Source organism: Drosophila yakuba, chromosome 3R, assembly GCF_016746365.2.
Source record: "Drosophila yakuba strain Tai18E2 chromosome 3R, Prin_Dyak_Tai18E2_2.1, whole genome shotgun sequence".
NCBI classification, from domain to species: Eukaryota; Metazoa; Arthropoda; class Insecta; order Diptera; family Drosophilidae; genus Drosophila; species Drosophila yakuba.
In genome coordinates this window covers 26,494,503-26,521,003 of record NC_052530.2, presented here as the reverse complement: position 1 = coordinate 26,521,003, position 26,501 = coordinate 26,494,503, and the positions used below count along the sequence as shown (strand labels likewise).

At 45.6% G+C, this 26,501-nt stretch overlaps 5 protein-coding genes across 9 annotated transcripts; 3 read left to right on the top strand and 2 right to left on the bottom strand.

The window, feature by feature from the left end:
• Window positions 1-252: 252 nt before the first annotated feature.
• LOC6538438 (neurofibromin) lies at window positions 253-13,012 on the top strand. 5 transcript variants are annotated; one of them, XM_039376707.2, is made up of 18 exons: window positions 253-601; window positions 845-988; window positions 1,121-1,505; window positions 1,561-1,702; window positions 1,758-2,351; window positions 2,413-2,734; window positions 2,797-3,349; window positions 3,404-3,941; window positions 4,000-5,591; window positions 5,648-6,254; window positions 6,310-8,665; window positions 8,724-8,978; window positions 9,038-9,133; window positions 9,689-9,778; window positions 10,099-10,301; window positions 10,359-10,545; window positions 10,611-10,776; window positions 12,011-13,012. In XM_039376707.2, the coding sequence occupies exons 1-18, from the start codon at window positions 545-547 to the stop codon at window positions 12,052-12,054; spliced, it is 8,331 nt and encodes a 2,776-aa protein (XP_039232641.1). In that variant the 5' UTR covers window positions 253-544; the 3' UTR covers window positions 12,055-13,012. The 5 variants fall into 5 exon arrangements, with proteins under 5 accessions (XP_039232641.1, XP_002098962.3, XP_039232640.1 ...); XM_002098926.4 differs by having other exon boundaries at window positions 11,840-13,012; XM_039376706.2 differs by having other exon boundaries at window positions 10,955-13,012.
• Window positions 12,982-14,343, bottom strand: LOC6538437. Its single transcript, XM_002098925.4, is given in 4 exon segments — window positions 12,982-13,537; window positions 13,539-13,631; window positions 13,633-13,810; window positions 14,080-14,343. Coding segments are annotated over 4 exon segments (726 nt in total). The 5' UTR covers window positions 14,250-14,343; the 3' UTR covers window positions 12,982-13,252.
• A 263-nt stretch (window positions 14,344-14,606) lies between these two features.
• Window positions 14,607-15,968, top strand: LOC6538436 (enhancer of split mdelta protein). The gene has a single exon (XM_002098924.3). The coding sequence runs from the start codon at window positions 15,055-15,057 to the stop codon at window positions 15,574-15,576; it is 522 nt and encodes a 173-aa protein (XP_002098960.1). The 5' UTR covers window positions 14,607-15,054; the 3' UTR covers window positions 15,577-15,968.
• Window positions 15,969-16,005: 37 nt separating this feature from the next.
• On the top strand, window positions 16,006-18,144 carry LOC6538435 (enhancer of split mgamma protein). Its single transcript, XM_002098923.3, has one exon. It carries the CDS (start codon window positions 17,341-17,343, stop codon window positions 17,956-17,958), a length of 618 nt encoding a protein of 205 aa, XP_002098959.1. The 5' UTR covers window positions 16,006-17,340; the 3' UTR covers window positions 17,959-18,144.
• Window positions 18,145-22,491: 4,347 nt separating this feature from the next.
• LOC6538434 (enhancer of split mbeta protein) lies at window positions 22,492-24,936 on the bottom strand. Its single transcript, XM_002098922.4, has one exon. The coding sequence runs from the start codon at window positions 23,351-23,353 to the stop codon at window positions 22,766-22,768; it is 588 nt and encodes a 195-aa protein (XP_002098958.1). The 5' UTR covers window positions 23,354-24,936; the 3' UTR covers window positions 22,492-22,765.
• Window positions 24,937-26,501: the final 1,565 nt, after the last annotated feature.

Below are 26,501 nucleotides of genomic sequence, written 5' to 3'. Positions count from 1 at the left end.
GCGTTTTTCAAATTCATTTCATTTCTCTTTTAGCTCAATATATCTTTGGGAAAGTAAAGCACTCTAAAAATAAACAAATGGAATAAAATCAAATGAAATAAAAATTTTGAAACAGTTTCGTTAGCGCGCGCATTTTTTTTGGCTTATGGTCACCCTAAGAAAATCAACGCCAGTTGACCAGATGCCATCACTAGTTGGAGATTGGAGACATATCGATAGGCTTAGTTGTTATCACTTCTGAAAGCGTTTTGGTATTATGGACGGAATGGAAGGCGGCACACACGCAATATAAACATCCAAATAACAGCCTGTAAACCCTTCGAAAATTCCCATAAAAAAAGAAACAGTGCCAGTTTTGTGAAGCCAAACCATCCAAATTGCAAGAAAAGAAGGAAGTGAACGCCTCAGGAATTGAAAAAAACACCAAGGTCCACAAACAAAGATGTCACACAACCAATTGCCACTCCCCCTGCTCAACGAAAAGCTGCCCCATTTAGTTGCTAAAATGCAGTAAAAAACGCATAAACAACTGCTAAAACACAAGATGACCCAGAAGCCAGGCGAGTGGGCCAGTGCCCTTTTGGCCCGTTTCGAGGATCAGGCAAGTGTTTTCCGATGCCTTTTCCGCAGTTGCGTTTTCGCAGGCGAAAAAATGTACCTGCTGCTCTGCCTCTTCCTTCCCCACACATGCTCACCGCGACCTTGCGAGTGTGCGTGCCTCACCCGCTCTGTCTGTGTGAACGCTCAATCAAATGTGGGGCAGAGCGAGATAGCAACAATAACAAAAACACCGGTTGCGGCATGAATGAAGTGGAATTGAGCAATCAATGGTTTACTTTTTCAGCTGCCAAACAGAATCGGAGCCTATGGCACGCAGGCCAGGATGAGCCAGGACCAACTGGTGGCCTGTCTGATCCACATATCGCGGTATCGCTTCTCCCTGGTCATATCCGGTCTCACCAAGATGCTACAAAGGGTCAATGAGGCGGTAAGTACTCCAAAAGCCTACTCCACAGCTTCTAGATTGAGTATACTCATTTTAAACGATGGGATACTTTAAAGGGCTGGGATACGATTAAAGTTGAAACATTAAACTACTAAAACAAAAACTTCATTGCAGGCACTTCAAAATCGCCATGAGCCAGAGCGTTGCTACTTCGAGTCGCTGGTCATCATACTGACCACTCTGGAGCGCTGTTTGACCAACCAGACCAAGGACACAGCACGTTTCGAGGAGGCCATGAATGTGAAGCTACTGCTGCGCGAAATCTCGCAGTTTGTAGATGTCCAGAGCGACAGCAATCCGAATGCCGCCCAGCTCAAGGCCCTGGCATCCAAGGTGCTCTTTGCCCTGTCCCAGAATCACTTTTCGGCGGTGTTCAATCGCATATCGGCCAGGATTCAAGAGCTGACATCCTGTTCCGAGGAAAATCCGGACTACAACGACATAGAATTAATTCAACACATCGATATGGATATGATAAAGCTAACCAAGCTGCTGCAAGGTAAGTCAATTATTTAAATGTTTAAAAAAGGTTTATCAGCATTTTACATTTTCAGAAACCATCACAAAGTTTCGATCGAAGCGTGCACCACCCTTGATTTTGCTTTACTCGTTGGAGAAGGCTATTTGGAACTGGATTGAGTACCATCCACAAGAATTCCAGGACTTGCAACGCGGCACCAATCGAGATATATCCACGTAAGAGGAATAACAAGTATTCTTAAAGCCATTTAATTAAATGTGTTTCATTTAGCTGCTGGGAACCACTAATGGACTTTGTAGAGTACTTTAAAACCGAAAACAAGAAGAGCAAGACTCTTGTGTGGCCACTCCAAATGCTCTTGCTGATATTGAATCCCTCTTGCCTCGAGGCCGTCGTTAACGAACTCCAGCAGTCGGAGAAAGAGAAAGAAAAGGACAAGGAAAAGGTTGCCTCGAAGTCAGCGCAATCCACATCCCGAGACAAGGACTTCTCGGCCAAGCAGTTCATCGAGAGCATCAAAAGAGGCTTGGGCCAACACTCACCATCGAAACAGGTGACCGAATCTGCGGCAATTGCCTGTGTGAAGCTGTGCAAGGCATCCACCTACATCAACAACACCGACTCCAATAATGTGGTCTTCAAGTTGGTGCAATTCTTTATCAACGATCTCAAGGCACTGCTCTTCAATCCAGCCAAGCCCTTCTCTCGCGGACAGGGATACAACTTTGCTGATATCGAGCTGATGATTGACTGCTGGGTGTCGTGTTTTCGGATTAATCCTCACAACATCGAGGCCCTTAAAGTTTGCTTGAATTTGTCCTCGCCGCAGGCTTACCATTTTGTAATTGTGTGCTCTCTGCTAAGGTAATTAGTTTGCGCAATTCTATAAATCTGGTATGACTTATGCATTTACACTTTTCTTTAGGTTGGCTCACATATACGTCGACTTCCGTTTGCAGAACAAGAACCCTTTCCGAATAGTAAACCAACCCAGACTGTCTTGGTGGCCACAGACGGATGTGGTTCACTACCGCTCTGCTGAGCTAAGAGCTTTGTTTACGGATACGCTCAACAAGGCTACCCAGGGTTATATAGCTCACACGCCACTGCGCTATATAACCTCCCTGACGCTGAAATCGAAAGATACGCAGAAAGGTTTAACCCGCGCTGAAGAGGGTCCCGCCCACAAAATGTTATTGCTGCTACTCGTACGGCTAATTCATGCCGATCCTACGCTCTTGTTGAATGTAAGTTCTTTGATCATATTATCGCTATATCCCTTATATAAAACCAATTTGTTGTATTTTAGACACAAGGAAAAGTGGCACATGAAGTGCAGAGCTCCACGTTGGAGCTAATTAACGGCTTAGTAAGTTTGGTGCATCAAACTACAATGCCAGATGTGGCACAAGAGGCTATGGAGGCGCTGCTCGCTCTGCACGCCCCGGAGAAAATAGAGGTTTGGAATCCAGAGGCTCCGATCAATACGTTCTGGGACGTTAGCTCCCAGGTGCTGTTTTCAATATCGCAAAAGCTCATTCAACATCAAATTGCCAATTACACTGATGTCTTAAAGTGGCTGCGCGAGATCCTTATCTGTAGGAACACGTTCCTCCAACGGCACAAGGATTATGCACATGTGGGAAGTCAGATTGCCATTTGCAAGCAGGCTCACATCAAGATGGAAGTCGTTTTCTTTATGTACCTGTGGAGTGTTGACTTAGATGCGGTGCTGACGTCGCTGTCGTGTTTTGGATTGCTATGCGAGGAGGCTGAGATTTGCTGCAGTTCCGATGAGTTGACAGTCGGCTTTATTATGCCGAATTATCACATTTACCAGGAGCTGGCTCAATTGTCCACATGTGAGTTTGTTAAATTTATCATCTACTCTTTAATTATTGAAATTTCCATTTTAGCTGCAACGGACTCTCGTATTTGCTTCTTTGACAACACCCACGGCAATGTGCTGAGTCGTCTTACACTTCAAAAGCGCATTATGACACTATTGCGCAAGATCGAGCACTGTGTCCATGGCGTTCAGCCCGCCTGGGAGGAGACCTTTCGTAACTGGGAGGTGTCCAGCAAGGTTTTGCAAACGTACCCCAAATGCAAAGGAGAAGATGGCCAAGCAGAGGTCTTCCATCGTGGCATGGGCAAGCGGCGAGCGAGTCACCAAAGCTCAGAGCACGATCTGGAGGAGCAAATCAACGAATGGGCCAATATGACTTGGTTCTTACTAGCCTTGGGTGGCGTCTGCCTTCACAAACGCAGCAGCAGCCGTCAAATGCTGCTGCAGCAATCGCAGAACAACGCTTCTTTGGGATCACTTGCTCAAAACTCCCTTTACTCAAGCTCCACAAGTTCCGGACATGGCTCTCTGCATCCTAGCACGGTTTCATTATCCACGCTTCCCCCAGCACCGCCACAAGATGTCAGCTATTGTCCTGTAACACAGTAAGATTTGTAATATCTTTGACATGTGCACTTTCTAACCTTTAAATGTTCATTATAGATTTGTGGGCCAACTATTGCGCCTGTTGGTCTGCAGCAACGAAAAAATTGGCCTCAATATTCAGAAAAATGTAAAAGAACTGGTGGGCGAGGAGATGTCCACCCAACTGTATCCCATACTCTTCGATCAGGTTAGAGCCATCGTAGAGAAGTTCTTCGATCAGCAAGGCCAAGTGAACGTGAATGTGACTGACATCAACACGCAGTTTATCGAGCACACCATCTACATAATGAAATCGATTCTGGATCCCAAAGCTAACAAGGATCCCAACAACGATCAACCCTCGCCATCGGAACATTTAGGTGTTACAAGCATCGAAGGCATGATGCTAGGAATAGTGCGCTACGTTCGTCACCTGGATATGACTGTTTATGCCATTAGAATTAAGACAAAATTGTGCCAGCTTGTGGAAGTAATGATGAAGCGACGCGACGATCTCGCCTTCCGCCAGGAGATGAAGTTCCGGAATAAGCTTGTTGAATACTTGACCGACTGGGTGATGGGCACCTCCCATCAGATTGCTCCGCCCAGCTCGGCGGATGCCGCTATTCTCACCAACACATCCCTCATCTTTCGCGATCTAGACCAAGCCTGCATGGAGGCAGTGGCAGCGCTGCTTAGGGGCCTTCCCCTTCAGCCTGAGGAATCGGATCGAGGCGATTTGATGGATGCAAAGAGTGCGCTCTTTTTGAAGTACTTCACCCTCTTTATGAACCTGCTGAATGACTGCATCGACAGCTCTGAGGCGGAAAAGGAAATGAATAATACCCCGCTATTGCCTCCGCGCCCTCGAATGGCAGCTGGAAAACTGACGGCTCTGCGAAATGCCACCATCCTGGCCATGTCCAATTTGCTGGGCGCCAACATTGACTCTGGATTGATGCACTCCATCGATTTGGGCTATAATCCAGATTTGCAAACCCGTGCCGCTTTCATGGAGGTGCTCACTCAAATCCTGCAACAAGGCACCGAATTTGATACCTTGGCTGAAACGGTTTTAGCTGATCGTTTTGAACAACTGGTCCAACTTGTTACAATGATCAGCGACAAAGGAGAACTGCCAATAGCCATGGCTTTAGCCAACGTAGTTACTACATCGCAAATGGACGAGTTGGCTCGGGTTCTGGTCACCCTTTTCGACGCCAAACACCTGTTGTCGCCCCTCCTATGGAATATGTTCTACCGCGAGGTTGAGGTCTCAGACTGCATGCAGACCCTCTTCCGTGGCAATTCTCTGGGCAGCAAAATCATGGCCTTTTGCTTTAAGATATACGGCGCGAGCTATCTGCAAATGCTACTAGAGCCCCTCATTCGTCCACTGCTGGATGAAGAGGAGGAGACCTGCTTTGAGGTGGACCCGGCTCGTCTGGATCCGACAGAAGACATTGAGCAGCACAGGAACAACCTGATTGCCCTAACACAGAAGGTGTTTGATGCCATTATCAACTCGTCAGATCGCTTTCCCCCGCAATTGCGATCCATGTGTCATTGCCTGTACCAAGTGCTAAGCAAACGCTTCCCGAATCTGCTGCAGAACAATATCGGCGCTGTGGGCACAGTCATCTTCTTGCGGTTCATCAATCCCGCCATAGGTAAGATAATAGATAAATTCAGAAATTGCTTTTACTAATATTCGCTATGTTTTCAGTTTCGCCACAGGAATTAGGAATCGTCGACAAACAGGTGCACAGCTCGGCCAAACGAGGTCTTATGCTAATGTCCAAGATCCTTCAAAACATTGCTAACCACGTGGAGTTCTCCAAAGAGCAGCACATGTTGTGCTTCAACGATTTCCTGCGCGATCACTTCGAGGCTGGTCGACGGTTCTTCATTCAGATTGCATCAGACTGTGAGACCGTAGATCAGACCTCGCACAGCATGAGTTTTATTTCAGATGCGAACGTATTGGCCCTGCATCGCTTGCTGTGGACGCATCAGGAGAAGATCGGCGACTATCTGTCAAGCAGTCGAGACCACAAGGCGGTTGGAAGGCGGCCCTTCGACAAGATGGCTACTTTGCTAGCTTACTTGGGACCTCCGGAGCACAAGCCCGTGGATTCGCACATGATGTTCAGCTCGTATGCACGCTGGAGCTCCATTGACATGTCATCGACCAACTTCGAGGAGATCATGGTCAAACACCAAATGCACGAGAAGGAGGAGTTCAAGACCCTCAAGTCGATGAACATATTCTACCAGGCCGGGACGAGCAAATCTGGCTATCCTGTCTTTTACTACATAGCAAGAAGATACAAGTAAGTGCATTACAGCATATTTTTATGTAACTTTGTAACGCAATGTCTTTTATAGGATTGGAGAAACGAATGGTGATTTACTGATTTACCACGTTATACTCACGCTGAAACCATTCTGTCACTCGCCGTTCGAGGTGGTCATCGATTTTACGCACACCTGCTCGGATAATCGGTTCCGCACCGAGTTCCTGCAGAAGTGGTTTTATGTCCTGCCCACGGTAGCTTACGAAAATGTCCATGCAGTGTACATCTATAACTGCAACTCGTGGGTGCGCGAATATACCAAGTTCCACGATCGCATTCTTGCGCCCTTAAAGGGAAATCGCAAACTTATGTTCCTGGAGTCGCCCAACAAACTTACTGATTTCATTGACGCGGAGCAGCAGAAATTGCCTGGAGCAACTCTTTCGTTAGACGAGGATTTAAAGGTATTTAGCAACGCGCTGAAACTCAGCCATAAAGACACAAAGGTGGCTATTAAAGTGGGTCCCACCGCATTGCAAATAACATCTGCAGAAAAGACAAAGGTCCTGGCTCACTCCGTGCTCCTAAACGATGTATACTATGCATCCGAAATTGAGGAGGTGTGCTTGGTGGACGATAACCAGTTCACGCTGTCTATCACCAACGAAAGTGGCCAGCTTAGCTTTATTCACAACGATTGCGACAACATTGTTCAAGCCATCATCCACATCCGAAATCGATGGGAACTTAGTCAGCCGGACTCAGTAACGGTTCACCAAAAGATCCGACCAAAAGATGTGCCGGGAACGCTTTTGAACATGGCGCTCCTCAATCTGGGATCATGTGACCCCAATCTAAGGACTGCTGCCTACAATTTGCTGTGCGCTTTGACCGCTACTTTTGATCTGAAGATTGAGGGTCAGTTGTTAGAGACCCAAGGACTTTGCATACCCTCCAATAATACCATATTTATCAAGTCCGTTAGCGAAAAGCTGGCCACCAATGAACCACATCTGACTTTGGAATTCCTCGAGGAGTCCATTCAGGGCTTTCAGCGCAGCACCATAGAGCTGAAGCATTTGTGTTTGGAGTACATGACGCCATGGCTGAAGAACCTGGTCAAATTTTGTAAATCCAACGATGACTCCAAGAAGCTGAAGGTCTCTCAGATTTTGGACAAGCTTATCAATTTAACCATTGACCAAAAGGAAATGTATCCCTCAGTGCAGGCCAAGATCTGGGGATCGATTGGACAGATTCCCGAGCTGATCGACATGGTTTTGGATAACTTTTTGCATAAATCGATCACATATGGATTGGGATCACCACAGGTGGAGATTATGGCTGACACGGCAGTGGCTCTCGCATCAGCGAATGTCCAACTGGTGTCCAAAAAGGTCATAACGCGAATATGCCGAGTCATGGACAAATCCTGCACAAATCCCACGCAATATCTGGAGCAGCACATGATGTGGGACGACATTGCCATTCTTGGTCGATACCTGCTCATGTTGTCCTTTAACAATTGTTTGGATGTGGCCACATCGGTGCCATATCTATTCCACACCATTACGTTTTTGGTATGCTCAGGATCCCTGTCAATGCGAGCCTCCACCCATGGCCTGGTGATCAACATCATCCACTCGCTGTGCACATGCACAAATCCCTCCTTTTCAGAGGAGGCGCAGCGAGTACTCCGACTGTCCCTGGATGAGTTCTCACTGCCCAAGTTCTACCTGCTCTTCGGCATCAGCAAGGTCAAGTCGGCAGCAGTTACAGCTTTCCGCTCCAGCTGCCGTCACCCCACAGATAAATGGCTGGGAAATGAAAGAGTTACCCAACCTCTGCCCGCCGATCGGGAGCGTTTATCACTACCATCGCTAGAGGTTATCACGGATGCCCTGCTGGAAATCATGGAGGCTTGCATGCGTGATGTTCCGGACTGCGAATGGCTCAACACTTGGACCTCTTTGGCTCGCAGTTTTGCATTCTGCTACAATCCAGCCCTACAGCCTAGAGCCCTAATAGTTTACGGATGCATCAGCAAGAGTGTTACCGACCACGAAGTTAAGCAGTTACTTCGCATCCTGGTTAAAGCCCTCGAATCTTTCAACGATCTCATTCTGATCGAGGCTCTAGTAATGTGCTTAACTCGCATTCAACCACTGCTAAGGCCAGAGTCACCCATTCATCGGGCCCTCTTCTGGGTGGCCATTTCGGTACTGCAGCTAGACGAGATTACCCTGTACGGCGCTGGGTTAGCTCTGCTCGAGCAAAATCTGCACACGCTTAAGTCACAGGGCTGCTTTGATAAGAAGGAGACCATAGCCGAAGTCATGATGAAGACAAGGGAAAAGCTGGAGTGGCATTTCAAGCAACTGGATCACGCTGTGGGCCTCTCGTTCCGCAGCAATTTCCACTTTGCCCTCGTGGGACATTTGATCAAGGTAAGTTTTGAACTACAATTGAACGAACATATTCCTAATATACGGATCTGATATGCAGGGCTTCCGCCATCCCACACCTACAACCGTTTCACGCACCTCCAGAGTGCTGACGATGCTACTGGGCATCATAGCCAAGCCCCTGCATCGGGACAAGTTCGAGGTAACACCTGACAGTGTGGCCTATTTGACTGCGTTGGTGGCTGTCTCCGAGGAAGTGCGTTCCAGATGTCACGTGAAACATGCTCTTCCCCGCTGGCCAGCCGATCTCAGTAGTAGTGTGGAAAACGGTGAAGCATCCGGCGGAGTACAAGCTGTTAGTTAAATGAAAGTTAAATCATAAAGGGACCAATGACATTCTGACATTTCTTATAGATCGGCCTGCCCCTGTCACGCCGCCAAAAAAGTTGGGACATCCTGGATCAGTCCGCTTTGCAGTTTGCCCGCCAACACAAGGTGCCCACTCTTCAGGTGAGTTTATAAATCTATTAAGCCGTGCTGTAATTCCCACTTGTTTGAAATTCGCTGTGCAAAAGTTGTTATAACCATCTGCTATGATAACTTTTGGCTATCTATTTGAGTTTATATATTCAAACCTATATATCCTTTATATGCCATCTACTATGTAATATCAACTATGTATCGAGATCAGCCGTTGCATAACTAATAATCGTTCAATGATTTTTTCTTTTCTCTTTTTATGTTTGATTTGAATATTAAAAAAAAAAACGTTACATATAAATCACAATGTATACTTGTTGAAACCATATTTATGCCATAATCTGCCTGCCGAATCTTACATCTAATTGGTGCTTGTAACTCTCATCAATATCGATATTACTATATGTCCTATATGAACTCTAAACTTGTAACTGCCACCTGCCACTTCTACTACTACTACTACGCATGAACATTGTCATTTGATTTACGTATGATTTGGTTACCGAAACCCGCTAAAACAACAACTCGAACATCAACACTGTGCAAAATTAACAACCACCCCGAACACTAAATTAAACTCCGTAGAACGCGCGAGTTTTGTTCAAAACTCAACGCTCATTCTCGGTGCCGACGACCAAAGATCCGAACAATGCAACCGGCATCGAAGAACGTCAGGTACTGCTCAACAAAACTTATCTCTTAGCTAAGACTAACTAACTACTACCCCACTAAATCCAATATGTTTAAGTTTGCTACTAAAACCCATTCTAAAATGAGGTCATTAATGTTTCGCTGTAATGTCATTTAGTTTGGTTACTCTTGCATGGCACCGAATGAAGGCAGTCAAAAAGCTGTTCCGTTCACTTTACCCATTGCCAACATGCACATTTCGTATATATCGTAGATATTTCATCTTCACTAGTACTTTTTTACCATATCTGTGTGTAATTCAACATCACATCCATTTTATTACAAATCGATATGTATTTGAACAGGAACGCGGTTCGCGTTCGTCAGTGTCCAACGAGTCCAACGTACTGCTCGATCCCGAGGTCTTGCCTGATCTGTCCATCCAGGCCCTGGTACTGACTGTTTTGGCCACCTTGGTCAAGTATTCTTCGGATGAGGGCGAAACGCGCGTTTTGTATCAGTATTTGGCTGAAGGATCGGTGGTTTTTCCAAAAGTGTTTCCAGTCATGTGAGTCGATTTCTAGCGTCTTTCGTGGAATATTATAATAAATTTTTGATCTCGTAGCCATTCACTGCTGGACCAAAAGATAAACAATATCTTGTCTGTGTCACACGACCAAGTGGTGCTCAACTCTGTACAGAACATTATACAAAATATGCTGGCCAGCGAAGATCCTTCCCAGCAGCAGCTGCACTTCCTGCAGAGTTGTGGTTTTGGCGGACTCTGGAGATTTGCTGGTCCCTTCACCAAGGTGAGTGCTTCAAACAGGGAACTCCGAAGAATCCAAAATTTATAATTGAAATATATTCTTCTTAGTACAATATGATGGGTGAGTCCTCGGAGCTGTTTGTCAACTGTTTGGAGGCCATGGTTGAGACCTGTTTGCCAGGCGACGAATCCGCGCCGGTGCCACCTTCTCCGCGTCCATACAACCTCAGCTCCAGTCTGAGTAGCCTGACCCTGGGATCCCCCACGGATAAAGGTTAGTATCTGGTAGAATTTGCTTTAGCTTTTGCCCAAGCTATACCGTAATGCATTGCTTTAACCAATAGCGTTTATTTTTCAATAGCAAGACCCATTGAATGAACACAGATTTTTACCAAAACAGTATTTACTCAAACCTAACCTTTTCTTTATATCACACCAATTGCGATATATAGCATTCTCATCGGAATCATTAGATTTTTATGACAATTGCCCAGGCAGCGTCAGCAGCCTGCGACGCGCCTCACACAGCAAATCACGCGCCAAACATCGAATTAACGACAGTCCATCACATTGAACGTTCCACAAGTAATATACGAAAATATTCAAACTGCAATTTAAGACAAAATAAGAATAGCTGAAAACAATGCAACAAAATAACACCACGATTGGGAAACATGTATTTCGTAGTTATATAAGCTTTGCCAAATGGAATTATTGTCCCAACACTCCAATCGATTTCACTTTTGTAATAACGGACACAGTACCCAATATGCAAATTGTTAATCTCAAAAAGAAAGTCCAATGAAAATTACACAAAATAATGCACCTAATCCTACACGCATTAGCAAATTGATGTTGAAGATTTGAGAATTATATTGATGATATATCTGGTACCTTAAAGCATTTACAACATATTTTCGACATAATGTAGGTGAATTCCGAGCACCTTTTGTAGCGTAGAGTAGTATTGTCATATTTGTTGTTCAAAAATTAAAAACAGTCAAATATAACTCACGATAGCTAAATTATAACAGAGATCCACAATATATTTCTGATAAATGCATGCCAAGAATATATAAAACTAATGCAATTTAAAATAGCTGACAATGTTTGGTTATCAGTAGCTGCAAATTTAGCTAAGAACAAATATTAGACACAGAAAATACATCAAGATTTTATATATTTTCATTGACAACTATATTTTATACGAGCCAATAGATAATTGAAGTAAGTCTAAGTAAATTTAATAATCTTCACTGCTTTTTTGTCCTAAATTTCCTATCGCCCCAATTGTTTCTTCCCTCGATATGTTTATGCAAGTTTTGTCTTACTTTCAGCTGCATGAATAACAACTACAAACCCGCGCACTAGACGTACCACACTTATCGCAAAAGTAATGCGTTTCCTAAATCTGTTTAAAAAGTGCTTTTAGAGAACGTGAAAACCCCCACAGAATGTCGTACAAAATCATAGAATATTTATATATATATATATGTATGTATGTATAGAATGTCCAGAAGCGATGACCACTGAATGCGAAAGGAGGAAATGAACGCGTGAATCGATGTATGAAAACAGAATGTATATAATTGTATGTGTAGAAGGGAGTGGATCGAGGATACTATAAGCCACGTAGATGAAGATATCGAGCGGAAATATTTTTAAACGATTACCGAATGTACATTTTAATGTTTGCAACCCACAACTGCAAGTAGGCACACCAAGTCCACCAGTTCCTCAAAGGATGACCGCGACCAGGCGAAACGGAGTTAACCATGAAAGCGATTAAAGGCAAAATCAAACGAAACGAATACAAGAACAAGAATAACTTAAAGCTTTAAGAAGACGACATGTTGCACATGTCGTTAGCATTACTTTGTATTATAGATGAATCTCCCCGCAGCAAATGTATCAGATGGCATTTATTTTTTTTTCTATTCTATATAATTTTATTTTAAAAACCAAGTTCACCTCTCATTAGTCCTTACTAATTTATTTCCGCAGCACATTTTCCAAGAAATTTCTAAAAACACCAAAAACTAATCGAGTTTAAGCTTAAAAACGACCCAGTCCGCTTTAAATTTAATTTAGTTTTAAGCACAAACAAAGATTTTAATCGAAATAGAATTGATAAGCGAAATGAATCGAACCAAAATAAAAACTTACGAACGTTACACATTTGTACCTCTTATTAAACAATAAATGAAGCAAATTAGTACGTTACACTTACTTTCTAGCACATGGATTTTAAACTGTATTTGGCGTTAACCGCATTAAACAAGAGCGTTTTTTTAAACTAGATGAGCAAAAAATGGAACTGGATTCTATACATTATTATTAATCTAAATGTATATGTGTGTGTTGCTATATGTGTATTAAACGAATTATGTATCTTTGTAAATTACAGCCACTTGAAGATATTTATGAAATGTTAATGTCCCAAATTTATCAATGTACAAGAATATCGAACAAATTAATATACTTTCAATTAAAATGTTTATTAAATATCAGCACGTTTCTTTTATTGGGAAAGATTACAATTCTGAACGATTATTCTGCTTTCTTACGATCCTTGATCCGCCTCATCCACTTCCACAAGCAGGATGATTCATCATTGTCAACAGTTTATCCCTCTTTTAAAATCTTCACCCTCATGGAAATTGGCGCAATTGAAATCCCTGTTTTTGGATATGGCTGTCTTCCTTAAGTCGTCCCGAAACCCATATCAAAACATTGCCACGCTGATGATCTCAGAAACCTCCCCCACGAAGAAAACTGGAAACGAACTGTACGAAATGTACGAAATCAGTGCCATCAGATGTCAGCAAATGTCGCCGGTGCCTGGCTGCACTGTTTGTTAACTTCTCGATTTCATGGCTGCGATTGCAGCGACCCCTGGTTCTGCATTTGAACTGGAACTCACCCTTGGGGCAGGTGGATTTCGTCAATGGCCCAATCCGAATGCCCAATCTCGCAAAATGCGCCAAACAAGTGTCACAGCTGACCGAGGACGAGGCCGAAGCCGAGGGCGAGGCAACCGGGTAACCGGCAGCAGAAGTGCGGCACAATCCCAATACTTGTGGGAATGTCTCCAGTACACTTTCTCACGATGCACATGCACCGACCGAGCGATCCATCGCAGCACCGGCTGCTTGCCGCTTGCCTGGGTGGTGCTGTGGTGCCGTTCCGTTGGTGGTGGTTGCTGCTGCTGCTGCTGATGGTGCTCCGTGCCCGTAAGTGTAACGCAATGTCGCGCCAAAGAGGAAATGAGGTCTGTGTGACTGTGCGCCAAAAGGGAAGAGGCCACACTGCAAGAAAATGCTCACTCTGAAATGAAAACATGTATAAATTAAAGGTTGTACGTTAAATGGGATATTTTGTATTGTTTATATAGCAGAGTAAAGCCAATTATATTTTAGTTATTTAAATTAGTATGTCTAAAAAAAACTAATATAAAACCCATTTAAAGCAAATATATTTCTGCCGAATTGAAAGATATTTTTCATATTTCGGTATAATGGAAATAAGACAACCTTTCCCGCAGTGTAGCTGCACGCACACAAGCAGAAACCCACACCCATGTGCAACAATGGCACTGCCTCGACGAGATTGGCTCTTTGGCTTAAGTGAGGACGGCACGCATGGGGCACGGCTCTCTTTTCTCGAGGGGAGTGGGAACCAGGGAGCACGGATGGCTGGCAGGCAGGTCGAGGTCATGTCGATGCCGATGCCGTTGCCGTTGCCCATGTCGTGTGTGCGTGTGGTGCGCTGCTGGTGGTGGTGGTGGTGGTGGTTGATTGCTCCGGCTCTTTCCTCCTGCTCTTCTTCGGAGACCCTTCTTCAGACTGTTGCGCCGGCGCACGGCAGCAGCACGAGGAAGAGAGACGCCCGAAGAGAGCGAGCTACTAGCTCGGGTGAAGATCCGAAGAACGTGTTATTGGACCCTAGTCAATGCACTGGAAATAACTTTAAAGCATTCTACTATCTAATAGTGATAGTGATTAATGCAGCTTTGATTAAAAATGCAGCTAATCACCGAAAGTGCCTAAGGAGAATCTTTAAATTAATAATAAATATTTAAACAAATTTCTTTTGTTTGACCCCCAGGAAGTATGCTTTGAACTTGTATACTTGAAATGTGATTATTTCAAAGTATATATCTTAAGCCCTGTTTTCTATAGCATAGAGATTGTTTTCAGTGCAAGAAGAGAGTCTCAGCGGCTTCCGCCCGATCCAATTTTTTGAAGTTGCACACGTGCAGCGCCGAGGGAATCTTGCCACAAGCAGAGAGTGACCCGATTGATGCTTCGTGGTGATCGTCGGCGTGTAGGAGCGTTGTGATCGCAGTGCGTGGTGGCAGTTAGGGGAGGATTTCGATTTCGATTTCGCAAGTGTATGGCACCAGCAGCTACAAAAAGGATCAGCTTACCTTGCGGCAAGATCATTTCTCAAGTGACTACCGTGCAGTGCGGAGCGGCAGCAGCGACATCGCAACATCGCAACTTTATTTACAAACAAGACACCAACACCAAATCAAAACCCACAATACACAATGGCCGTACAGGGTCAGAGATTTATGACCAAGACTCAGCATTACCGCAAGGTGACCAAGCCCCTTCTGGAGCGCAAAAGACGCGCCCGGATGAACTTGTATCTGGACGAACTTAAGGATCTCATTGTGGACACCATGGATGCACAGGGCGAGCAGGTCAGCAAGCTGGAGAAGGCGGACATCCTGGAGCTCACCGTTAACTATCTGAAGGCGCAGCAGCAGCAGCGAGTGGCCAATCCGCAATCATCACCACCCGACCAGGTTAACTTGGACAAATTCCGAGCCGGATACACCCAGGCTGCCTACGAGGTCTCACATATATTCTCCACGGTTCCCGGCCTGGATCTCAAATTCGGCACCCACCTGATGAAGCAATTGGGTCACCAGCTCAAGGACATGAAGCAGGAAGAAGAAATCATCGATATGGAAGACGAACCAGTAAATCTATCCGATCAAAAACGCTCAAAATCTCCCCGAGAAGAGGATATCCATCATGGCGAAGAAGTCTGGCGCCCCTGGTGAAGGGCATTCCAAATACTTGTATACGCAACCAATTAACATTGATAGCTTTACCACTCAGTTTATTTGAGAAACCATCCAAGTTTTCCAAGGTCTAGTGTAAACATTTGCCTCAGAATCGTATTTAGCTGGTAGTTGATTTGATATGATGTGATGTTCCTGTGATAGTTCTTAAGTTCGTATTGTATTTTGTATTTGATCTCCCATAGGCTTACTGATTCACGTAATTAATTCATTGTAATTTATTTCATCAACTATGCAAGAGCTTCCCCACCGAGCTTCCAATTATTATCATTAAGAACACATTTTTATGTATGCTTTAAAATTATATTTTTGCTTTACACCATTAACTATAAGCCATGAACATTTGAACAATAAAATGAACATAAACTGAATTTATAAAAGCATTATATATTTGGGACTATTAACAAAAGAGGGTGCCATACGTTTGATTTGCTTACTTATTCTGTTTATTCTTATTGTCAACGAGCACTCCTTTTCAAAAATGAAATAAAATGTAGTAAAAATGTTAGAAAACTTATCTTTCCTCTTATTTTCTTTCTTTCTTTGCTGGAAAATATTTAAAAATCAGATGTAATTAGCCTGATTTGTGAATATTGCTATATTTCCTTGGAATGTTAATAATTCATATTTCTAAATAACAAATATCTTTACACTCTCCACTTGAACTCAAGTCAATTGAACTCCCCACTCCCTTTAAAAATCCCTGTAATGCACCACCCATCCATCCATCCATCCATTACAAAGGTCCTGGAACGCGAGCAACTTACAGGCGAAAGTGTGTCCACAGCGAGCCACTCGCGAGCAGCGCTCCAGGATCAGCATCGCTGGCCCCTTTTACATGTCGGTTGGAGGAAGGGGGAGAGACGGAGGGAGAGGCAGAGGTCCTGCCGGGTCAGGGGGATCGGAAAGTCGAACACACATTAAGCACACTCGACGCACACGAGCAATGTTCCCACAGGATCATAACAGCCGACCAACAAGTGCAGGATGCCGCTGTCCTTGTCCCTTCCTCTGCCACCAAACACGAACCCGATCCAATTTGGAATGCCAACGGTAAACAGGAAGTCGTCGAGGAATCGCAACGCCTCGTCCTTATCCTTATCCCCATACCCCTGGCAGAGGTCCTCGCTGTCGTGGGAACCCCAGAGGATCCCGATGAGATGGCATAATGCAAGCAGTTCATTATCCTTATGCCCCTCACCCTGCCCTGCCATAGTCAAATCATAACACACAAATCTAGAAACGGCACAAACGGCAGCTGTTCGCTCTGCAAATTCCCATGCCCATGCCCATGCTCATGGCCATGCTCGGCTGCTTTTTGCGGGCAGGTGAGCGAGTCGATGTGAGAAACCGAGTAGGAAAGTGTTTCCCACGATCCTGGCAGCGATCCTGCTCCCTGGCCCGTTTGATAAGGGTGCCGGGCCAACAATAAGAAATCGCCCGAACAATAAGGATCGGTCTCAAGAAGCGGAAGGGTCGGTACCGAGCAACCCTCATGCCAGCACACGAAGCGTGTCCCCGTCCCTTCTGCTCCTCGAATGCCAGCACACACGACGACGACGACGACGACGACGACGATCCCTTTGGCCCATTTTGGGGGTTGTTTCTGGCCAGCTATATAAGGCCGATCATCGAAGGTCTAGCAACACACAACGTCTTCGATCGTCAGAGCAGCAAGAGCTCAAAGAACTCAGCTTACACCAAAAAACACGAGAAGCACAAAAAGAAACACACACACACAAAATGTCGTCGCTACAAATGTCCGAGATGTCCAAGACCTATCAGTACCGCAAGGTGATGAAGCCCATGCTGGAGAGGAAGCGTCGTGCCAGGATCAACAAGTGCCTGGACGAGCTGAAGGATCTTATGGTCGCCACCTTGGAGTCCGAGGGCGAGCACGTCACCCGGTTGGAGAAAGCCGATATCCTGGAACTGACCGTCACCCACTTGCAAAAGATGAAGCAGCAGCGAAAGCACAAGCGAGCTTCCGGCGATGAGAGCTTGACTCCGGCGGAGGGATTCCGTTCCGGCTACATCCATGCCGTCAATGAGGTCTCCCGTTCACTCTCCCAACTGCCCGGCATGAATGTCAGTCTGGGCACTCAGCTAATGACCCACCTGGGACAGCGCCTCAATCAGATCCAGCCAGCAGAAAAGGAAGCCTTGCCCGTGACCGCTCCACTCTCCGTGCACATTGCCAATCGGGATGCCTACTCCGTGCCCATTTCGCCAATCTCCAGCTACGCCGGCAGTCCCAACTCCAATACCAGTTCGACCAGCCATTCCCTGTTGACCACCATCGATGTGACCAAGATGGAGGATGACAGCGAGGACGAGGAGAACGTCTGGCGTCCATGGTAGAAAGGATTACTTCACACCGCAACAGAAACGAATGAAGGAGAGATGATAGAAAGTAAAAGTCTTCCGAGTCACTGGATTTCCCCCAGTGTACTCCCCAACTAGTTATAAGTAAACACCATACACACACAAAGCTTTAGACGAGGACGCGCAGTTCATGTGATAACTAAATAAATAATAAATTATATAGCTAAAATTGAATGATCACGACTTTTTCTCCCACTATCCGGTGAATCACATGCAAATTGCTGAGACACTCCCATGTCTAAACAGTTGCCATATATTTGCGGTCTAGAACGGAAACGCTAGAAGCGCAATAGCACCTCCTTCTGTCCCCTGCAACTATTCGATCGCCCCACGGATGCACATACACGATCGTCGGACAAAAGAAAGCGAAAACAATGCCAAGGCCGAAACAAGAAGAATTAAGCAGAAGAACTAAAAAGAAAGAAAGAAGCAGTCCAAAGCCGAGGCTACCGATGGGCCATACATAAAGCCTATATGGCATTTGGTTGGAGAACTCAAACACGTGTGCGGACAATAAGCGAAGGTAACAGAAAATATTTAGTAGAGTCTTATCTGAGCGTATCTAATCGAGTTACGACAATGTCGCTCAGACTTAGAAGAAAACAAATGGACATAGAGCCGGGGGTAGGAACCCAAAAAAAGAAAACCAAAAAATAAAAGGGATCGGATCGAGTCATCATTCATCCCGCATCCATCCTGATTTCGCTTTGTTCTCCTCGATTTGTTGTTTCCGTGCTTCTCCCTGGCCACTCGGCTAGAAAATCGTGTGCACAATGGTCAAGGTAAGCTATGGGCACATAATTGCTTCGGATCAGGTAAATGAGTGCCTTGCCCTAGGGCAACTTTAAGATGGAGGAGCTCCAGTCGGGGACAGGATATCGGTTTTTTATTTTCTTTCTTTTTTATGGACCCTGCTTCGAGCCTTTTTTGATTTTTTTTCTTGGGTTTTTGTTTCGTTTTTTCTTTTTTTGATTTGGCTGACCCAGCATCATTTGGTTATCGGTGTGCCAAGACCAGTAGCCGATCCACAGACGCCTCTGTCTTCAAAATCGACGCAGGGCACACCGAGGGAATAGTCAACGAGATCGGTATCAGGATTGGCTTGGGACTAGTCTGTGCTGCCAGGGTGTAATAAATTTGAAAAGGAACTGAATTTATAGAGATTATTTAGCTGATTAAAATTCTGTTAACTTGCCAAAGCCGAAAGTAGATTATCTTTGAAACGATCTTCTTCACAAGAGCCGTAAGTGTTTATACTTAATTTTACATTTCCGTTCTTTTGTTTTCTTGGGTGCCAGCAATTATTTATGGAAATTAATAAGATTTATGGCGCAGGGTTACTAGCTTATAAAGGATTTAATCTAAATTGTTTAAAGTCTCCTAAGAAATCCTTAATGGGTGATGGCTTTAACTTTGAAATACTATGTAATCTTAGACCCTACAACCCACTGAACAATGACATTTCCTCAAATGTTTCAATGCCACTTCCACCCTAAGATAACATAAAGTGTAATAAAGGACACTCCTTAAGAGCCATGCTTAATTGTAGCTCACTTTCGATCCTTGGCCATTCCTGGATAATCCGATCACAACTATGGACTTGACAATAAGAGGACCAACAGCAATACAAACCGAGCCAACCCAGTTACCATACCATACAATGGGCAATAAGAAAAAGTCGGTTATAGGGACACGCTGCGGAATCGCACCCAAAATGCCAAAAGGAAATGCTGGCACAAAAGATACTTAATCTTATAGGTAAACCCGATGAATGATGAACGAATGGCGGCGACGTAACCGAACCCCCGATACAGCAATCCAGCAATCCGGCAATCCGGCGATCGAGCTCGAACGCAAGCCCAAGTCATTAAAAACTACAATACACAAACTGCATACGAATCACTCGAAGACCGAGGCCCAAAGAAAGGGTCTCTTTTTTATTTTTAGGTAGGGGGAAGGGACTGAAGACCGGAGACCGGGGACCGTGGCCAGAAAAAAAAAAAACAACGAAATATCAGAAGCGAAGATCGTGAGAAAATGGTTTGGAACGTGGTTCTCACACGATCGACACACCTGCCCTTTTTCTGTGTGTGTGTCTACCACTGTATATATGTGAGTGTGTACTTTTACGAATTCAAGATACAAGACCACTTACGGGCAAGATCACGACCGACTCGAGCTGCGGCTATATGACTATGGATCGACATGAAAGAGAAAAGCAGCGTGCGGTAAGTGTGTCTCAGTCGAAGACTCTGCTCAGCCTCAGTCTCAGCTTCAGCTTCAGCAGCTTCGACTTTTGTGCATTGGCCAACATTGTAATGACTGTGGACACACGATCGTTAAGAGCGCGCCGTGTGATCTGTGGTGGATGAGGGGTACGAGGCTTCCAGGGGAGGCACAACTATGGGTTCGAGCGCGGCGCATGCGTCGCTGTTTTGTTGAACGAACTCAATTTAGTTGGTTTATGACCAAAAAGCGAGAGCGAGCGGGATGCACGAGGAGATCGGTTATGGAGATCGGAGTGGGAGATGGTCGTTGGGAAGTTGAGGAGTTGAGGAGAATGGGAGTTGGTCGTCGGAGCAATGGAGCGCTCGAGAGGCACCCAACCACACTTATATGGTGTGCTATTGACTCTGTAATATCTTTAATATGGGATGTTGTTACACTACATTGGCACACGCTCTTGCTGCCACTGGACAAGCTGCCCACAGGTTGTGTTTGTATGCGATCGTATGGGAATGGGTATGGCAATGGGTATGGGTATGGATATGGGAATGGATGAAGATCGAGGCACGAGTGCAGGCCGACTCCAACCCAGTACCATCCTCCATCCTCCATCCTCCAGCATCCAGCCTCAATGCGAGGCCGGTTTGCCGCCGCCTCTCCTTTATTAAGTGGTGGTCTTGCGCTTACTTTAATATGGCTGCATTAAACCTTAGCGGCGTGCAGCGTGCGGAGTATTATGACTGAAGTAGGTGGCTGGACCCGCGGTGCCTGCGATTGGGGGTCCACCGGCACACAGAGGTCACGTGATGGATGACGTGTGGGCTCTACTGTACCTCCTGTCACAAGACTCGATATGGGTTGGGTGAGGTCCGTAACTCGGAATGGGATCATGAAGTGCTCAACTTAAAGTCAATAATTGCAACCTTTCTTCATTTTGATCAAATCTTGCAAAAATTATTGCGCTGTTTAAAAATACTTATTGGCAAACTTCACAGTATATTCCATTTATGAGCAAACCAATTTTGAGTCATCATTGGGTTTTGTTTCTGAGTTAATCAGGTACTAGATGGATATGGAAATGATACTCACTCTGAAGTCAGCAAACATCACATTTAATAACCTCTTACGAATGACGCACGTTTCGGCAAAAATGAAAACCAAAGCCGACAAGCTGAATGGGAACCACTCTCTAGATCAGTTTCGCCAAACGTTGCCATCCAATTAGCCAGCGGCTATGGCCAGTATAGCCGCACTTTGTCAATCTTGGAGTGAACTGATGATCGTCTTTCAACTGGTCCATCGCAAAATAGATCACCCATTTCAGCGAACTACCGTTGAGCCCTATAAATAGCCGTTTTGTAGCCAACAAACAGAAAAAAAAAAAATAAATAAATAAACGGAGAAGCGCTAACTTGGCCGTCTCGATGCCAAAGTTACGTGACTAATCACATTTTCTGAAGATTAACAGCAATCAGCGACGGCTTGAACGGTCCCAGACTCGAGACGACCTGGTAAGTAGTCATCATCATAGTTGTCCGCCAGACAAAGGCGCTGAATCCGAGGTTCCGTAATCGAACCGCACTCCGAAACACATACCCCTATTGCTAACCCTATCCATACCCATACAGACTTGGAGTTTTAAGACTTAAGTGCCGAGACGGTCGCGGTCGCGGGCTTAATTTGCAATGTCTGACCGCCGGTCCGTTCGCGCATGTGCCAAGCGGTCAAGCGCAGTTAAAGCTGTCAAAGCCTGAACAAAAATAAAAAAAAACTAGTAAATAAAAAACAGCAAAATCTGAAAGAACAAAAAAAAAACAAGCGAAACACAATGACCACAATGCTGAGCCATTGACAGCGGAGCCGCGGTTCTCACACTCGGCGGGCCTCATAATAAATGACGTTTCCTAGAACTGACTTTTTGCTTTATTTTATTATTTAATTGCGACAGCGCCGGCGCAAAACTTCCCGCAGATATACGTATACGTCTGTCGTATACCCCCTTGAATGTCCCGCATACCCTCGGAATTCGAATTCTCAGGGCATAATGAGGCCAAGCCGGGCCGGAGACACCAGACGATAGTACGAGTGTGGGAAAATATTCAGCGACTTCCGGCTGTGGACTCTTTGCGATTCGGTTCACCACGGAGTTTATCTCTAATTCGTTTCTTGTTCGTTTTAAGGGGTTTCTTCTTTTAGTTGCTTTAGTTTGCGGTCGAACGCCCACTAAATGTCTGGGAAGTCTGAGTAATCAGTTGTATGGGAAATAAGTAAATGCAGAGGTTCTTGAGTTGGAATTTCATTTATTTTTCATTTCTTTTAAGAAGTGTTTTTAAGAATTGAGCAGCGACAATCTCTATAGCCGGAATTTGTGGCTCTGCTAGAGATCGTTGGCTCTGCTGGGCTGTTGAGCTGCAGGGAAAGCTAATCCTGGGCAGCAAACGATGGTCTCCAAGGAGTTACGGTGCGGTTTCAAGTCCAGCACCTCTTTGGGTCAACGATTTGTAGAAGCCTTCCTCTTGAAGGCGATTCAGGTGTTTATCGTCTGGCGTCCAGTTGTTCACCAGGGTCGCCACATGGGGCCAGAGGTGGAGCTGGCCTCGCTGGGCGCCGGGCTGCATGCTCCGCTCTCCAAGCTGCCGCATTCCGATGGAGGTGGGGTGACCATAGCCTGATCCTCCACTGGAGCTTGCAGGGGCACTCCGATGGGCAGCGAGGGAACCACCACTTGCAGGTAGTTGAGGCGATGGCCAAGGTGACTCATCAGCTGGGTGCCGAGATCCACACTCACTCCGGGAACAGCGGCCAAAGTTTTGGACACTTCATTGGCGGCATGAACGTAGCCCGCTCGGAAGCTCTCGGCGATGCTAACCTTGGGATCGGCACTCGGAGACACTGTACCGGAGACGCTGGACAGACGCAGCTGCTTCTGGGCACGCAGCTTCTTCATGTGCTCCACGGTCAGCTCCAGGATGTCGGCCTTCTCCAGCCGTGTGATGTGCTCGCCCTCCTGGGTCAGGCACTCCACCATAATGTCCTTGAGCTCATCCAGGCACTTGTTGATCCTGGCACGGCGCTTACGCTCCAGCATGGGCTTCATCACCTTGCGGTACTGATACGTCTTGGACATCTCCATTTCCAGAACCATTTTGTTGTAGTGATTTGGTGGTTTTTTTGTAGAGGGTAAAGTAAAGTAAACGTAAACTCGCGTAATCCACAGTCGCAACGTTCCACTAGATTCAGACTCGGAGACTCTGTGTGCACGCAACGGAGTCGAAGCTTTGAATGAGTCGGCTGGCTCTGGGATCGGCTTTATATAGCCTCTGCCGCCCTGGGAACTGGCCAGTGAGTGCGAGCGGGACACTCATTTTGCCTCGTGCGCGGCCTGCTGCTGTTGCCAGCGGTGGTTTTAGATGGCTTGGTAGTACTGGTGGTGGTGGTGGTGGTGGTGGTGGCTTCTGTTTTTTTGTATACTTTTGCCTGTATTTGTGAGGGCAATAAAATGACTTGAGCGGGCTGCGCCTTCTCGCTCTCTCTCCCTCCCTCCTTATGTATGTGCTGTGATTGTTATACCGTGGGAAACTGTTTCGCAGCCGATTTCCACGACGACGACGACGACGATGACGACGGCTGGCCTGACTTCTTCTGATTGTGCATGCTTGGGGTCTTGTACGATCCCTCGTCCGTCTTTCCGTCCATCGTCTCTCTTGAGCGGACAGACGGACGGACGGACCGCCTTTAAGAGGTCTGTGCGACTTGGGATCCCAGATACGATGCGAGGCGAGCACATGCCTTCCATCCATAACAAGATGTTTGCATTTCAATTCATTTGTATGGTCGACTATGGTCGGGGTCCGGTCTTTTGGGCTTCAATTCGGTGCGGTTGGGTTCGGTTGGGTTCGGTCTCAAGTCTTGCCATGTGCCTTCACCCTTTTGCAGTAGCTTATGGCACGCTGATAATTGTGGAATCGTCATCGGGCCAACCCGAGACGGGCCAGTGTTTCTGTTTCTTGCTTTTTTGTTAGCGCTTTATGGATCATTGATTGGATCGTGGTAGTCGTGGGTTTCGTGGGACGAGCATTACGCTTTTCGTTTACATGATTATTCTTGATTGTCGGTTGGGGATCGTTTGGGGATCAGCTGGGGATCGGTTGGGGGTTTTGGGTTCGCTTGTGGATCTTGGGGATCTTGGGTCGTCGCTCGCTTCTATTTGTAGACAATTACCATAGCGTCTTCGGGCTGGGAACCGATCGAAGTCGACGTGTGCGCGAAAGTCGGTTACAATCGTAATGGTTGTTGCCAGCACACGCTATAAATGTTATGGCTCGTGGGCTATACGCGATATATGTATATATTTAGCACATTCGGTATTTATTTTTAGCGCTATATCGTCGTGATTCATCAGCTTTAAATGCTAGATCTCCATCCGCCGGCATCTGACACATCTCGGATCGAAAGCTCGGGTTTCTCAACATTTAATTAGAAGTGCCGGCGACGATGACGCTCGCTGGCGTTCATTGAAAATGACACGAGCCCGACACACATTGGCAAACAAATAAGGAATAACAAAAGCCCCGAGACGGCAGCTACTCACTATGTGTATATAAACTCGAACTCAAATAAGACAAATTAAGATTGCCCCTCGACGCATTCCAAATGAGCTACAGTTAGCCGAAACAAAACAGCAAACGGCGCTAAACGGGCCAACACAATCGGCTAACAACTTATCTAACCGAAACGATTTGTCCGCTGGACCGGGACACTTAAACTGTTGATGGCCAAAAGCTGAATGCTCCGGAAATGGCTAATTGGATTTTATGGGTCTCGGCAGTGTGTCAATCTGTTCGGCGGAGGGTGGTGGTTGCACTTTTGGGGTGGGTTGATCGCATAATATTTGCAACAACCAATTAGGGAATAATTCCAATTGGATTGTTAAGGAAACGTTGCTATAAAAAATATAGAATAACTATTCCAAAGACTTCAAGAGTTGAAAAACCGAGATAGCTTCAAGAAAACTAAAACTTATTCGTTTCTTATAAGTGGTATTGCACTGTATATTTACTTATAGATAACACGATAAGCTACACTAAGCCATAATTGACGGGCAGAATAATTCAGTAATATTTTTTAAAAACAATAAAGTCAAGAAAATATGACATCTATTTTGTGTATAATCCATTTATGCATCTAAATGTAATATAGAATAGGGGCTTCAATTATTATTTAAGGAATTAAAGATTTCGGAAGTTCCAATTTCCGTGTACTCGATATAATAAATGCCTATGCACGCCTGTGAGTGACTTTCCTAGCGCAACTAGTTCTGAATCACTGCCGTAACTCGAATCATTAATACCAATTGCAGCAATTAGAGGGAACCCAGTGGACGAGCACGTGCCCCTAATAGATTTCATCGAGTGTGCCCTCATAGTTTTGACATGCAGAAACCCAATCTGCTGGCCCACGAAGAGCGCATTCTGTAAATATTAAATGGCATAATAAGACAGTGACGATAGCCATGAATCATTTCAGAAATTTCATCAGATTCTGCAATGCTCGTTTGGGGTGTAGCGCATATGGTCAAGTCGCTTAGGACCAACTGGTCTTTGTCTTCATACACCCAATCATCCAAAGATGTAGCTGCACATGCACAAACATACATACATATGTACATATGTATATCGCGAAGACCTCATTTCTCTCGCTTTATTATTTCTCTGGCTTGCTTTTTTTTGTTAAACAATTTTAGTGCTTTATTTTTTTTGTCGATGGCATACGCACGCGCGAATTTCAGTGCCCCCGCGGAGTTGAGCGATCGCCCAAGGGGGCGGTGCGGCTGGGGGCGGGGCACGAGAGCGTGCAAAACTTGGAGATGGAGACCGAAGACTGAAGACCGGAGACCGGAGACCGGAGACGGAGACCCAGAGCAACAACACCAAGCTGTGTGTATGGCCATAGCGTGTTGTTGAATTAATTTATATCCAACAGTGCGCTTTCAACTTTATTGCGCCGCGAAAAGCAGCCAGCCAAGTCAGCAGTCGTCGGTGGGGCTGCCCTCTTCCCCTCCAAAACCCCCCTCCCCCCTGAAAACCCCTCCGCGTAAGCCCCACTTGAAAGCCCCCCGCAAGCCAACAGATACACCAGCACACAGATACAACGCACACCAAGGCAACGCCAGACCGTGGGAAACAAACTCGTGCCAGTCGTTTCATTGCTGTCAAATAATATCTTGATGGGGATCAACTTGAAAAGATTGGTTGGGGCTTGGGCCCGAGCTCAGTCCGACGCTCCGTTTCCCC

Excerpts from the sequence above, each read along its gene's own strand:
- LOC6538438 (XM_039376706.2), top strand. The coding sequence starts at position 545 with ATGACCCAGAAGCCAGGCGAGTGGGCCAGTGCCCTTTTGGCCCGTTTC. Across the intron at positions 989-1,120 it reads TACAAAGGGTCAATGAGGCG|GCACTTCAAAATCGCCATGA; the intron begins GTAAGTACTCCA and ends ACTTCATTGCAG. Across the intron at positions 5,592-5,647 it reads GTTCATCAATCCCGCCATAG|TTTCGCCACAGGAATTAGGA; the intron begins GTAAGATAATAG and ends CTATGTTTTCAG.
- LOC6538436 (XM_002098924.3), top strand. The coding sequence starts at position 15,055 with ATGGCCGTACAGGGTCAGAGATTTATGACCAAGACTCAGCATTACCGC.
- LOC6538435 (XM_002098923.3), top strand. The coding sequence starts at position 17,341 with ATGTCGTCGCTACAAATGTCCGAGATGTCCAAGACCTATCAGTACCGC.
- LOC6538434 (XM_002098922.4), bottom strand. The coding sequence starts at position 23,353 with ATGGTTCTGGAAATGGAGATGTCCAAGACGTATCAGTACCGCAAGGTG.